The sequence below is a fragment of the Melanostigma gelatinosum genome, assembly GCF_949748355.1.
Source record: "Melanostigma gelatinosum genome assembly, chromosome: 11".
In the NCBI taxonomy this organism is placed as follows: Eukaryota; Metazoa; Chordata; class Actinopteri; order Perciformes; family Zoarcidae; genus Melanostigma; species Melanostigma gelatinosum.
In genome coordinates, this window is record NC_136644.1 from 3,680,734 (window position 1) to 3,695,712 (window position 14,979).

The window sequence follows — 14,979 nt, forward strand, 5'->3', positions numbered from 1 at the left end:
CACAGTGGTTGTTCCGTTGCAGTGCTCGACTGTTTGCGTGAGGTTTTGGCCATGTGAAGCCTCTCTGCTTGAGCTGGATTATACCGGTGAACCTACAGCAGGAAGTCTGGTCTCCTGTGATTTATTTCTCTCCGTGGAAAGAGACGTTGCACGGTCTGTAACATAGCTTAGCCCACCTGTCTAAGGTGGGGTGCAGCCACTTTTTATTACCATCAAAATGAGAACGTAACTCCATATGACAGTCACTGGAAGAAAGAAATTTCTTCTCCTTGGTATTTTCCACTTCAAAGCTGCATCAAGTGACACTTGAGGTATTACCATGAAACCAAATGACTCCCTGTAATGTGAAATAGCTCGCTCATACTGCTGAACCCACTAAGAATCAACAACAGGAGTTTGACACTGCGGCTTCTTGCTGAAACGACGGATGCTGTCGTTCTTCTTGGGAGGACAGTCAATTAACTTGCCAGAAGAAAATGTTTGGTCTTTATTTTGATAAAAAGAACAGTGTTATGTTTCTCTTTGCTGTTGCAGATTAATAGCATATAAACGTAACTTCTAGGAGACATGTGTGGTTCTCATAGACTGTGTGGTTCTCACCAACAGCTTACAGTCAAACAGAACGCAGAGCGGTCGAGTGGCTCAGGCTCTCGCTGTTTGCTGACACCAGGAAGATGCTTGACATCCTGAATTCATTTTCTTTCTATATGTTGACTTTATATGCATAGATATATTTTTTGTCTATGCTGTAATTCTATTGTGTTCACTCTGTACACGTTACATTTATTGCACGTCTGGCTGTCATGGGACAGTGATTTCTCCAGTTGCTCTTCCCGAGGTGTCTGAAATGTTTTCCCGTTAACGGTTTTCTAGGGAGTTCTTATCCGACGTGAAATTTGTAATATTTGGCTGTATAAATAAAATTGACTCGATTGGAAGCCAAAAGAAACCGGTCCCTGGTGAAGAAAGTCTAACATCATCTTACTCCAGTGTCGGAATAACAAGTTGAAGCTAAAAGGAAAGTGAATACTGGAATAGGCAGATACTCAACGCCACAGGGATCAATTAACTGCAAAAACACAGTTTATGACAGATGAAATACAGACACGCTGACTTCATTCCATAATACTTTATTCAAAAAGGGTTTGAGTATCACAGCGATAATAGAGCCTCTTGGTTTATAAAGAGTGGCAATACAGAGCGCAGTACATCTCACGTATATGAAGAATATGTGTCAGAAGCTGCCTCAAAAGATATATATTTCACATTGTCTCGGGGTCCAAAGTAGAAGACGCGCACACATTTTGAGTGATTTATTAATATACGATCAATGCGAACCTGAATTTGTTTTTGGTCATAAAAACTTTCTGTAAATGCTCAATATGCACAATGATAAAAGAGTCTGTGTAATTGTCTGACACTTCCATATAGATTTGTTCCTTTTATTGAGATAATTATCACATTTTATATTCGAAAGGTTTAAGTTTACAGAAATAACAACATCATCTCTTTAAAGTATTTTGGGAACAGATGGTGGTTTTGTCATGAATTTACAAAATGTATAAAATTAGACTCATCTTTGCATATCAGTGTGTCTGGAAACTGGAACGTTTTAACTTCTTCAGCAATGCGTTGAAACAAATGAGTATAATCACACAAAATGAGTGTCCATTAACTTAGGGTTAGGGTTAGGGTTAGTTAGGGTTAGGGTTTAATGGGAATTAGTTTAATTAGTTTAATGGGAAAAGACACTTATAGGTTATTGCACCATTAGCTGCAAATTAATATGAGTATCACCTGTGATCAGGCAAACAGAACAGAACATAGACCTTAGAAATGAACACAAACAACAGGACTTACATTACAATTTCGGGGAAACAAAAGTTGCGGCATGGCAGCAGCTGAGTGGAAGTGGATATGAACCCGTGGGGTGCTGGGAGCGTCCAGATTGAAAGCACATGTTGGTCGCTGGGATCGTTGTGTTACGTTTTGGCTCAGTGGCTCTATTGACACATCATACATCAACCTCAGTAAAACTATAAAAAATGGAGTGTTCAATGGAGGCGACCGGTGGGCCGAAGAGTTTCCTGCCACATGTAACACAATGACGGCGGCTTTTGTTTTCAATTACTGTGTGTCGACCGTAACAGATTTTATTCTGTTCACCGTTGTTACATCTCAGATTGGTTGACAAGGAAACAATACGGAGAAGAAACAACAAAAAAGAAGGACGATATTTGATTCGATTTGCTGATTTTTCTTTATAAATGTTTAAAAAATGATTAAAAAAAGTATCTCAGTGTTGAATACTGTGGAGTAACAAACCATTTTACGTGTATTGCATGACATCTTAAAAATGAAGCTGAATACTGTTTCTTACATCTTATGGGCTAGCCTTCATTTAGTAGCTACTGTACATTGCATTAAAAAGCATTTAGTAAGATTATACACAATATAAAAATAAAACAATTACATTTAAGTTGACAAATCTGATAATAAAGTGGCTCAAATATATATAAAAAGACGAATCGAAAACTTTCTTTTTGCCACAGTGAACATTTCCATTGTGATATTTATCATCATCTGTTTCATGTGACAGTTATTTAGCTTTTCATTCCTACCGAGGACGGGTGTCGGTATGAAAATACTGCAGCTGAATTGCTCTGCTGTCATGATATACATTCACAATTAGTCCGTTTGATGAGTTGAGACAATGACAATCTTCTCCTCTCTTTTTCTCACAATGAATGAAATGGAGAAGTCATGCGTTCACAGGTTTCTTCACGTTACATGTGTTACTCTTCAAATATTTGGTCTCTGTTTACTGATGTGTTCAGTAGCAAAAGGTATGCATTGATAAGTGTTTCATTCCCTCGTAGTATTTATCAGCACACCATGGCCTTCACATAAAATCAGCTTTCTATTTGAGTTTCCACATCAAACTCCAACAACAGCGCTTCAAATGTTTTGTGACTGGTAAAAAACACAACATAGAGGTCACGATATCACATTCTGAATCTTGCATATAATAAACAGTGAGATATAATTACGTCAATGGCTCTGACCCCTTATACTGAATATATATATAGCGCCTCAAGATCAGTGCTCGTTTCTTCGCAGTGTGTTTGAGCTTCCGTCTGTTTTGTTCCTGACGCCGGAGCGAGCGTGACGATAATTCAAGATGCTGTTGTGACACGGCCTGCCCTGATTGGTCACTGCTTGTGAAGGTGTAACCCCACTGGACAGCCTCTGTAACTACCCGTGACCCCTCAGTCAGGGAGGAATGCCACTTTCACTTGTTATCAGTGGAAACTTTTCATTGAACACCTCCATCCGGGGTAGGCTTTTTGTTTTTCTTAGGAAAATCAGATCTAGATTAAAAAGTAGAAACATATTGACAGTAGTCACTCTATAAAAGCGGTTTATGTTGAGATATTACTATGAATTCAACTTGGGTGGATTGGTGTTTTAATAATTAACATATACTGTGGGGCAGCCAACAAAATCACGATGGTAATTCCTTCTCGGAGATGGATGTGAATATTTTTTTTCCCCGTGACGTGAACGTGGCATTACCCACAAAGCCTTGTGTGAGACAGAAAGCTCAAATAGTTTCTCTCAGGCTGTGTTAAGTGAGAAAATACGATATACAGACGCACATTTAGAGTTAGTTTCTATGTTGCACATTCAAACACACACACTTTCTCTGTCGTGCTCAGCTCTCACACACACATATACCTGGCATTAGCATGCGTCCCGCCACCCCGAGGTATAGTTGCACTTGGTGCTAACATGGAGAGTTGGAGGGGACTGCGTGGGTGTCCAGAGGGATCGGTGGCGGTGCTTGAGACGGCGCGGTTTTGGCGGTGAAGTGCTGGTTCTGCAAGCGGTCCAGAGAGGGTGGACGGGTACATACAGCGTGTTTACATACATCCATAGCAGTGACGGGTATACAGGTTGGACTCCGGAACGCCATGCCTGACGACATACATGTCTTCCCCTTGTGTTTAGTTGTTCTTGTTCTTGCGTCTTCTAGATTTCTTCACCCTGGAGAGAGACACAGATGGATAACTTGTATGTTAGCCTGAAAAGACAATAAGGTCATTGTGTCTCTTCTTTTGCTGGACCAGATGAGGGAATCAGTACAGGGCAAAACCAGTAGATTCACTGAAAATGTTGTTGTGGAATTAAATCTAATCTAATGATTAAACATGATGTCCTGCATAACTATTAAAACCCCACAAATGTCAGTTGATAATTAACCCAATAAACCCAAACTTTGCTAATATTTCCACTCACTTTCCCTTTAAAATGACTCCCAAACGTCCTCGCTGAGACGTACGTGCAGTACATGAATGTAGCGCAAACTACACCAGAGAAATGCTGTCGGGGTACATAATCCAGGCAAAAATAACGATTCCTTGAAAAAAGTTGATTGTGAAAAAGAAACTGTGCAGCGTATGAATGTAATTTCTAAGAGACAGGGTTGCTCATGCACATCTGTTCACATCAGAGCAGACAGGGACATGTCGGGGGCCTCAGTGTGTTGGCGGTTTTGATAGGTGAACAGATTTATAGGTAACTAACGGAGCATGAAAGAAGGTGATGCTGGACAAAGACAAACCGTATTATCAAGAAGGTCTGTCGACAAAAACGGTGAGTAAGAAAAGGTCAAGTTGCGATTTGGATCTCTACATTTCTACATGTGCTGTGCCACATGCTGGCTTCAATAAGATAAGACTCGATTTTAAAAGCACTTCTGTGTGTTCGCTGTAAATATGGATCCTCGGAAATTACTTTATTGTTTGTTTTCACATTGTGCTTCAAGTGTTTATGGTGTTTTAAGAAGCAGACACGCAGCCTGGTGATAATCACCACCAGACATGTTGGGAGCATTTTTTTTATGCGGAATGCACACATTTTAACTGCTTAGCTCATTAAAAATTGAATGAGCTGCTGCAGTTTTTTTTATTTTTTACTATGAATAGTTTTTACCCACAATGCTGCAATCCGACCGGGACAACTCTGATGCTGATGTGCAATTAGTGGTGATAATAACTCATGCTTACATCAACCATGTCAGCGATTTCAGAGAGAATATGCCGGCGGGAAACTGAGAGATGAGCATTTGTAACAGTGGTTCATTTCTTCTCTGTTGCCTCTAAACTCCAGCAGAGGAGAGAGATGTGTTTCGCTTCTGTCGCTGTCAGCGATGCACAGAGAGAGTGAGGGGCTTTTCCTCTTACTTGTTAATGGCGTTCTTTAAGTACTGCTGCAGCCACTTGGTCTCCGGGTTGATGCAAACCTCCCTGTTGCTCTTCAGCTTGGCACTGTTGGAGAAAGAAATGTGAGGGATTAGTAGCTATGAGTCAGAGATGTAAATAAAGTTTATTGTTATATTACTTTAAACTTGATGATTGTAGAACATCAATCTGACACTGGAGCCCCCCTCAGATAAAAAAGATGACTGAAAACTACTATAATAATGTGTTTTATTTTTCATGAAGGCCCACTTCAATAAAAGCTCAACTTTATCTCCAAAAAAACCACAAAAATCTTACAACGCATCCCAGTTTAAACCAGAGGATTATTACTTCTAATAAGCTGTCACCTTAATATCACGAGTCAAACAATCACACTGGTGCTTCTAACTTTAAAGCTAACCTGCATTCTTTTTTAACTGACATATCATAACATAGAAATATCTGCTCTGTTTAGGGTCGGATTCCTGCTGAATGAATCAAAGGACTTTGATGGTAGAAATTACATTCATACGCTGCACAGGATAATATCTGATATGTTTTATGGAGGCTGAGCTCAGAAACACCTCAGCTAAGCTCCAAAAGCCTCGGCGCATCCTACAACGCATCCGAGCTGAAAAGCGGAGGATTACTGCGCCTAACAAGCTGTCACCCTCCGGTCGACAGTGAGAAATCACAGCTTTCTGTTTCCACTCAGGCACAGCTGGAGGGGAGGCTCTCATCGCCAATCACACTTGTAAAGCCGTCCCTACACTGCACACCAAACGCCGTAAAACCGTATTTTCATGTAGAGTTTTTAGGGTCAGGCTGGTTTAAAAGGCACCCGCGATCTGGACTTTATTATTTATTATTATTAAAAATTATTTATAAAGCTCTTGGTATTGGCACACTTCTTTTTGAATTGAAGTTAAAATACAATTGAATGAGTGTGAAAGACTTTTCTACTCAATTGGTTTCATGGTGAACCATCCGAAAGGCTGGTAATTGTCTCCATGACGACTGGGTTGTTTTTATGGTGCTAGATGCTGCCTCTACATCTACTTCAGAGAGAAATAACAGTCAAATAAATAATGTTCTTTTTAAGTCCTTTGAAACAAATATGTAAAATAAAAATAATGTTGACTTTGTCATGAACTTTTAAAATAACCTTTCAAATGAGCCATTGCATATTGACAGCATATGTCATTTTGAGAAACGGTGTGATCTCCCTTTTCCTTCTTTTAAACAGTGAAAATGTAAATTCTCCCACGCAAATTTGATTTTAACACTCAGATGTCGATCGATATTTTCTCTTCAGGATCAAATCTGCAGCTTCAGACTGAAGCAGGAGGAGCTGCAGCGATTTCAAAATGAGAACACTCAAGCGAGCGATGACCTGTTGATGGAGAGCTGAGCCACATATTTAGGAGAGGATTTGTCCTGTTATCAGCCGCCGCTGGGAGAGTGTCAGATCTGTTGGGGCGAAGGGGAGGACGGGCAGTGGGGTCTCGCCCCCCCCCTCCAAACATGTGGATTTCACACCTCGGTGGCAAAAGGTCGTGTATGAGAGTTAACAACTCAGGAGGTGTCACGCCTCACTGTTCCTCCTCCTCCCTCCATCTCTCCGTCACACGGCTCTGCAAATGGAACGCATTCCTCTGTGCCGCCTCGCTGCTCTCTCTCTCGTCAGTGCGCTCTGATTCAATTTAAACCCCCACCCTCTCCTCCTCAGTCCCTCGCTACCATTTAATGCCCCACCTCCCCTACTCTTCACCCCATTTAGATGCACACATGCGAGCAAATGGCCCCTAAACTTAAAAGAGCAGTTCAGGAGCATCAGCCCCAACTTCCTTAAAACTAACAGCACAGTAACAGGATCTGTGTTTGCTTTTCCCCCAGAGATGTCCCCTCTTTCCCCTCTTCTTTTATTTTATCAGGAGTGGCCGGCTCATCCGCTCAGGAGCTCTCTGCTGTTTTGATGTTTCTGCCTTCATCCTGTTTATCTGTCTGCTTGTCTGGATGACCGACTGAGAGCCTGAACCCTAATTGACTTGGCTGGAATTTGAGTTCCACAAGCAGCAGGTAGTAATTACTTCACAGCAAGTTAATACCAACAGCATGCTGGGACGGGTGGATGGGGTGAAGCGGAGGATGAGGGTGCACGGTGGGACACAGGGCAGAGGGGTAAGGGGGGGTGGGACAGCGGGTATAGTGTTACTGGCTTTCTTTCATCTGCCTCAACAGAGATATCAGAGCAACTCTGCAAGCTCCTCGTCTGAATGACTTCTTGATTCCTCCGGCAGTTTTCTGGAGGAGGTTTAAAGGGAGTTTGTGTCCTCTTTGACCCTTTGCCATTCGCTCACCCCTTCTAACAGTCATTAGGCCCCCTCCCGTTCTGGCAGAAGCCCCTCTTGCCTTTTGGCTGCGAGGCTTCTGCCACACAGTTTTCTATAGCGAACAAATTAATGAGGCCTTTTAGTGAATGTGTTTCAGACTGGTGACAATGTACTCCATGTTGCTGGGCAGGGAAATAAAAATAAAAAAGTGGATAAGGGATACAAGAGGTCAGCAGAAATACAAAGGTAATCACTCTGACCCTTAATTATTGCTTCCTTAGCAAAACATGAATGTCCCCCATGAGCTCAAGCCGTTACCGCTTTCCTCTTTCTGAGAGGACCGTGTTGTTTTAAACTCAGGCCTCTCATTAGGAAAAGAAAAGAAGAAAATGAACACCATAAACTCACACTCTCACTATATCGGCACTGTTTTTACTTATATTTATGTAGCGCACATTTGTTTTTAACATACCAAATAATGGTGAAAAGTGAGGGAAATAAAACGTAAACACATTAAACTAAATGAGGATAATAAAACACCAGGCTTACAACAATGATTAGAGGTCATGTGACACCTTTATCAATAACAAAATGGAAAGTAAATGGTGTAAACTCAACAGAACGGTGAAATGGTGTTGTATTGACACCTTTTCCAGCTGACAAATATCAATGCATTTTGAAGTGAATGTATGTGTGCATATGCGTGACAGTATTGTCTCTCCATTATCATTTAAAAAAAGGAAAAGTCAGATTCTTGTTGGATGTTTTTTCATTAGGATAATTACAGAATTAATTTATTAATTACCTTACTATTAATGAACTAATCCAATTTAATTATATTTATATGCCTGAAGGATTTCTGTTGCAAACATGTAGAGTTTACACATACGCTTTTATTATTCCATACACCCTACTGCTGTTAAATGAACCGTTTCCCTGCATATCAGCATGAAGACGTTCGGGGTCGGAGGTCACACTCACCCACAGGCACAGCAAAGATATCAAATCACTCAGCGAGGATCAGACACAAAACAGGTTGACATAATAAAGCCAACTATTTAATACTCATGGACTTCCAGGAAAACAAAGACTCTGACGTCCCTAAAAGTTATTTGTCAAAGAGTTGGGCTGTAGTTGGAGAGCGTCCATGGTCTGAAGGCAGCGCTGATTCTGACCAACACAGCTATTCAAATGCAGCCGAATACGCCAACGTCTAAAAGAAGGAACTTGCGTGACAGAATCCTTAATATGATTAACAATCGTTCACATTCGGAAATACGTTTCTTTAAGTTAATCACCACAGTAATTTCACAATCGTTCACTTACATGACTTGGAAGGGGCAGTTGGGTGTGTGGAGGAACTTGAGCTCTTTGATGGACCGCTGAGGAACCGTGTTGAGGGTGGAACGACACCAGCACCGCTCCACCAGACTGATGGGCTTTGCTGCAAAAACACAAAAAGGAATGTCACAAATTAGCATTCGCTGTAAAACAAAAAAGAATGAACTACATGACAGGACATTTTTTAATTATTCACTTTGTTTCAAGCTTTGTTAACACAATCCAACCGTAAACATGTCTTCACCCTAAAATGTATTGATATATGTTATGTTGACATAACATTTCTTATGTCCCCATAAGAAAGGTCGGTCCCCACAAAGCGTGAACAGATTTGTGTCCCCACAATGTGAGTAACACACACACACACACACACACACATTAAACTTATTATTTTTTTATGTAAAAACTGTGTAGTACTTCAGTAAATGTAGCCGAACTCTGACTTCCTTATAGATGACACTGTTAACTTGAGGAAGAAAACATATTTTGAAGTTTTTATGATATTTAAGCATTTTGCAAATGTGTTTTTCCTCATTGTGGCATTTCACAAAGAATCACCTCAATAATTGATAATTCTGCGGTTCAGAAGTATATAAAGTGACTGTTTAATGTTTTTTCTCTATTAACAATTTAAACATTTAATTGTTCTTGAAACAGAGATGGGGTCATTTTTGTTAAAGTGAGTTATTTAGTTCATGTGAGGATTTAAATATTAACATCAACTTAATTGAAAAATTACAACACAGTAGCTTCTACTTCATTTCACTGAGGACTAAATGCATCACTTTCCTCAGCGGACAAATGGAAAGCGTGTGTTATCTGCTGTTACACGGCTTTATAAAGCATGGGAGGGTATGAGTTTACCTGCTATTGCTCTGAACAACATGTTCATTAAAAGGAGATTAGCCCTTTCTGACCAGTCACACACACACATGCAGAATTTCAGCTTTTCACTCTGAGAGCATTCAGCGCAGCCACTCTGATGGAGAAGGGTCCTCCTCATTCAATTTCCAATATTTGCCCCTTTTATGAAAGAGCACTCTGCGGCTCAGACGGCACCAAAAGCCTCTGAGGAAATCACCTCAAGTGCATTCTTAAAATGATTACAAATGACCACTGGGCCTCCGTGGAGGCTTGTGGGGGCCCAGAGGACCACAGATGCACACGAAGAACTCAAACTACCAGCTGATTGTAGTTTTGAACTTAATTCGCCCTTTTGAAGGATGATGGTTGTAAAAATGAAAAGTTAAAAGGTGAAGAGAAACAATTGTGCAATACAACTTTACATTATAGGAACCCATCCTACAAGCCCTGATCTTGTAGAGTTTTTTATTCCATGTATGACATAGAGATGGTTTAAAAGGGGACCCATGCTTCATTGAGGCTACAGAGTGTGTACAAAAACTCGTTTTTTTATCAGTAAATTCCTGCCATGATACAATCAAATATGTTAAATCAAGTGAATCATGTGTAGCAAACAGACCTTTGCTCTGGGGTTAAACATATTCCCATTGATATGCATGTTTATAATGCAACACCAGATGTCCTGCCACAACTGGCTAAATCCTCAGTAATATCAGCCGAATGATTCACACCCTCTCAGGGTCTTTCTCATGCAAACTAAGGGATCATTATGCAGCACGCAGCACCGGGCCCAGAAGCGAGCATCCACTGCTATCACCGCCGCATTGTTTATCCCTAATTAGAAAGTAATTAAAAGAAAGCAAAGGGAAAAGGCAAATACACACATTTAGACCTAACTCTTTAATATGCAATTGGGGGGGTCTTACTGGGGCTGAAACAACAAGCTTAGCATAATGCCGGCCAGACGACTCAACACGCTGGTTGTCTCCTACTAAGGCTAACATGTGGAGGATTAATGTGGGGTCACAGCGGAAACTGCTCTCCTCCTGTGGTACATGAAGGATTTTAGTCGGAAATACTGAATATACTGTAATCACTGGAAAATTTGCGACCAGCTTTAATGCTCAGACAATCAAATTAGAATAAAAAGGATTTCTTATTTTTTTCAAAAACTTGCAATAATAATGTAGATTACTAATTACAGTCAATATTTTGTAATTTTACTTATATACTAATAATCAAGGGTGCAATTAACTAACTAATTAAATAATTATTCTCACCACTTATTAATCTGCTGATTGTTTTCTCAATTAATCATTTTGGCAGAAACAATTCAGAATTTCCCAGAGCACAAGTTGACATCTTCAAGTCTGTTTTCAGTCTTAAATCCAAAGATTCAATTTGCTGTCGCAGAGAACAACCAAATTAATAAAACAACCAAACAACGTGTTTGAAAAGGCGAACCCTGAGACTTCTTTGCACTTTTCTTTTTAAAAAATGCTTAAAACTGTATTATCAAACTAGTTGCAGATTACTTTTCTTGCTGTAATTTAAATTCTAATTGTTATCAATTAATCGTACAATTGTTTCAGATATTCAGTAATCATTTATTCAATACGAATAAATGATTGGTGGATCATTTAGGAATAAAAGTCTTCTTTTTGGTTACTATTTGTTGATGAGATGTTACAAAACAAAATCAAAGCAGGTTCTTTGAGTGCTGGAGTTAAACAGCCGTAAGTGCAACAAGGAATGTGTCTAAAACGTATCTTTTTCTGCAAAGAATGAAACTCATCAACCATCAAACCAAATTCAGGTGACAGATACGTGCCGACAATGTCGGAAGCCAAGCTTTGAATGAACAAGAAGTTAAAACATGAAGCCAAAGTCAATCTTCATTTAGATTTAAGACATCCACCTGATTTTCTGACTGTTTCCAGAAATGTTACTTCCCACACAGCCACGACTGAAATAGTCAAAATCCTAAAAGCCTCAACGTCCAGCATTTCTTTCACCAAGAATCAGTGAAAACCCTCTAACATGACCAAACCAACAATCTCTCTGCACCATTGAAAACCTGACCCACAGTCTCCCGTCCCTCTGCTGGACTCACCGTTGGAGGTCGGTACATGTGTGGCCACGGCCATCAGAGCCATCAGTGCCAGCAGCTTGACATCCATGGTGGTGGGCTAGCAGGCTGCAGGAGGGCTGCTCTCTCTCTGCTACAATCCAGGGCGCAACTGTGACCGCCAGCTCTGCTCTGTACCGTGTTAAGTCTTCAGATGGGAGAGAGCGAGCGAGAGAGAGAGAGAGAGGGAGGAGGGAGTTCCATTTTCTCAGGAGGGAGGAGGCAGGGTCCCAGCATGAGAGGAGAGGAGGGGAGGAGAGGAGAAGGAGGGAGCAGCAGTGAGTTCAGTATGGAGACTTCCTCGATTGTAAATGTGTTGGCTGGGAATCAAGGAGAAAGTCTAAGGGAAGCCTCTCTCTCTCCCTCCCTTTCTACTGATTTCTCTCCTTTCTTTACCTCTTGCCACCTGTCGCACACATGTTTTCGTTACTTTTGGGGTTAATACATTGACTTAAATATTTTTTTTCCTGGAGACTTAATTGAAACCCTTAACCCTAAACCATAACCCTTACCCTTGTTTTAGACCAAGTCTACAACTTAAAATGTAATGATTTATGTGGGGACGTGCATTTTGTCCTCACAAGGAAGGCGAGTCCCCACAATGTGACTGTGTAAACAGATATATGTCCCCACAAGACAGGTAAAATATGCCGACACACACACACACACACACACACACACACAGTCCTTACTTTCCAGAGCCAGGGCTCCCTGCTGTTGCACTAACATTGTTGTATATTTCAGCTTTCTTATGTCATCCGCCTCGGCTCATTTCCATGGCGCCTGGTTCATGTCTTTGTCGGGCTCTTCTGGGTTTCATGTCAGTTTCACTGTCGGCTCTGTAATGGCACTATTAAAGGACTGTTTGGACTGGCCAACTGCATCATTAGAATGAGAAGAGGAGAATAAAAATGAAAGTCATGTGGCTTCGTTATATAAACTGATGGTGTTTGACGAGTGTGACTCTCCAGGCCAAGATTATAAAAAAATCAAGCTGATATTTGGAGAGGAAGCTTCTGTGATGGGATGCTGCTGTTTGTTAAATAAAGAATGAAAACTGCATGTGTTTCTTTTCCCCTCTTACAATGAATTTACATGACGTTTAAATGAATTACATCTTAAAATACAGTACAATAGAGAAAAACATTGTGGATTACCCCTGTACGCATTCATGAAAACAAATAAATAAATATTAAGTACAGAAAACCTTTTGCAGTCGATACATAATGACTGAAAAAGTAAAATATGTTTTATAATTATAAAAGGCATTTTTGTAATCTAATATGTACCAATGTAAATCAGTCAAGTATCAAGAGAGTGACCGTATTAAAGGAACAGTTCAGCATTTGGGGAAATATATATATCCATATTTAGCTTGCAGAGAGTGGTGTTGTATCAATCTTTTCATCTCTCCAACAAGTAAATAAACATACTCCCTAAAATGTTGATTTCCAGTGTTTAAGGAACATCGAAAGTTTGAAAGGAAATTTTTTTGCACAATAAAGTTAGCGAGTGTTGGTGGGACTTAAAGTATGGATAGCTGATATGGTGTGTAAAACTAGGTATAGTGTTATTAACAAAAGTGCTTATTTGAAGCCTCTATGTTATTGCACGAATATCTGATTTTCGATGACATCTGCTGGAGATGTGACAAACATACAGCCAAGAGAGAGTGGGTGTGTTATCACAGGTGGGAGGGAAGTAAAAGCCTTCAGGGACTTTTAGAAGTTCTCACATGTTTCTGAAGCACTTGTTCTAAATCACGGAGAACTTTCAACTTCATCTGGGAAAATTGGACTAAAACGGTGCGCAACAATGTAAAGGGACGCAGATGTGTGTGTAGATGTTGCTGTGCCGTTGGTTGAATACATGCGTGTGTGTACATGTCTGTACATGTGTGTGCGTGTCTAAAAACATGTCTGCAATTAAGGATGTTTGAGTCTCCTTTCCCTCCGTTCTGCTGCATTGAAACCAGCAGCTGGCAAACTGAAACTGGTCTTCAGGCCAGAACTTGATGCCTTCCCTGTCAGAGCTCTTGGAGGTGATTCAACCACCCCCCCCCCCCCCACCCCCCGTCATCTGCAGCAGTAATACAACCATACGCCGCTAAAGACTGCCTGTCAATTCATACACTGGAACTCGTCCCCTGCAGTTTACAGGCCCATAACATGGCAGCGTGCTGAGCCAGAGTCCTGCTGTCAGCTGTAAACCTAAGAGGGTGTTTACTGTTAGCCGGAGAGACTAATATAAGTGCCATTAGCAGCGGGGAGATGAAACTGCGCTGTCTAGAGACAAACGTCAAATTACTTTGGAGGAATTTACTTCGTTTTTTCTTATTTACGCAAACAATGTGTTTTTATTGTTTTATGGCCCAAGGAGCACAAACATCAGTAACAAAGACCGACGTGTGCTTAACCTGCTTTAATCATGCAAATTATAAAATGCACATTTTATAACTTAATTATGACTAGTATGTCGCCACACGGGTAGATATCGAGATACTTGCTTCAGAGATTTCTGCTGCCTTGCTAAAGAGTTATGAACAAGATTATTATTATTATTATGGATAACTCACAGTCCGCATTGTGAACAGTTTTCAATGGAACTTTTTATAGAAAAAGTCCCATCATAGTGTCCAGTGTGTAATGTGGTTTATCCAGAGTAAGAGAAAAGTGACAGAGTTTGTGCTACTGAATCCTGGCTTTTCAAAGAATTTTTGGCAAATCATTAGAATCACTGCATCTGTAATCCAGAGTGATGTTTGGTTTGTTAAAATGTCTTTGTTCACCGTAGTTAGCACCACAAAGCAAATGCCATTGAACTTCATTACATTACAGTTGAAACAGCAAAACAATTTAACAGTTTTATTTCTAGTTTTATTTATTTCGGCTGCAGTGACTCTTAAATGTAACCACTTATTAGACTATGGGCAACGACCACCGCACTAGTTTTGAATGCCGGCTGGGAAACAGATGTGCTCACAAGCATTGATTTGATTAAACACTGAAGCTAAACCTCTGTGCTCCACACCCTCAACATACAATGTTTGGATTTCCTCCTCGGATTCGAC

General features: G+C 40.5%; 1 protein-coding gene across 1 annotated transcript; it reads right to left on the reverse strand.

Moving 5' to 3' along the window:
• Positions 1–1,148: 1,148 nt before the first annotated feature.
• On the reverse strand, positions 1,149–12,022 carry cxcl12b (chemokine (C-X-C motif) ligand 12b (stromal cell-derived factor 1)). The gene is made up of 4 exons (XM_079278106.1): positions 11,895–12,022; positions 8,903–9,020; positions 5,247–5,330; positions 1,149–4,047 (listed from the first exon to the last, which is right to left on the reverse strand). The coding sequence occupies exons 1-4, from the start codon at positions 11,959–11,961 to the stop codon at positions 4,008–4,010; spliced, it is 309 nt and encodes a 102-aa protein (XP_079134232.1). The 5' UTR covers positions 11,962–12,022; the 3' UTR covers positions 1,149–4,007.
• Between the last annotated feature and the right edge of the window lie 2,957 nt (positions 12,023–14,979).

What these genes read in the sequence shown, in the direction of transcription:
- cxcl12b (XM_079278106.1), bottom strand. Translation starts at nt 11,961, where the DNA reads ATGGATGTCAAGCTGCTGGCACTGATGGCTCTGATGGCCGTGGCCACA. An exon ending in ACATGTACCGACCTCCAACG is followed by an intron (nt 9,021 to 11,894) that starts GTGAGTCCAGCA and finishes GTGTTTTTGCAG; the next exon opens with CAAAGCCCATCAGTCTGGTG. An exon ending in TTAAAGAACGCCATTAACAA is followed by an intron (nt 4,048 to 5,246) that starts GTAAGAGGAAAA and finishes GTCTCTCTCCAG; the next exon opens with GGTGAAGAAATCTAGAAGAC.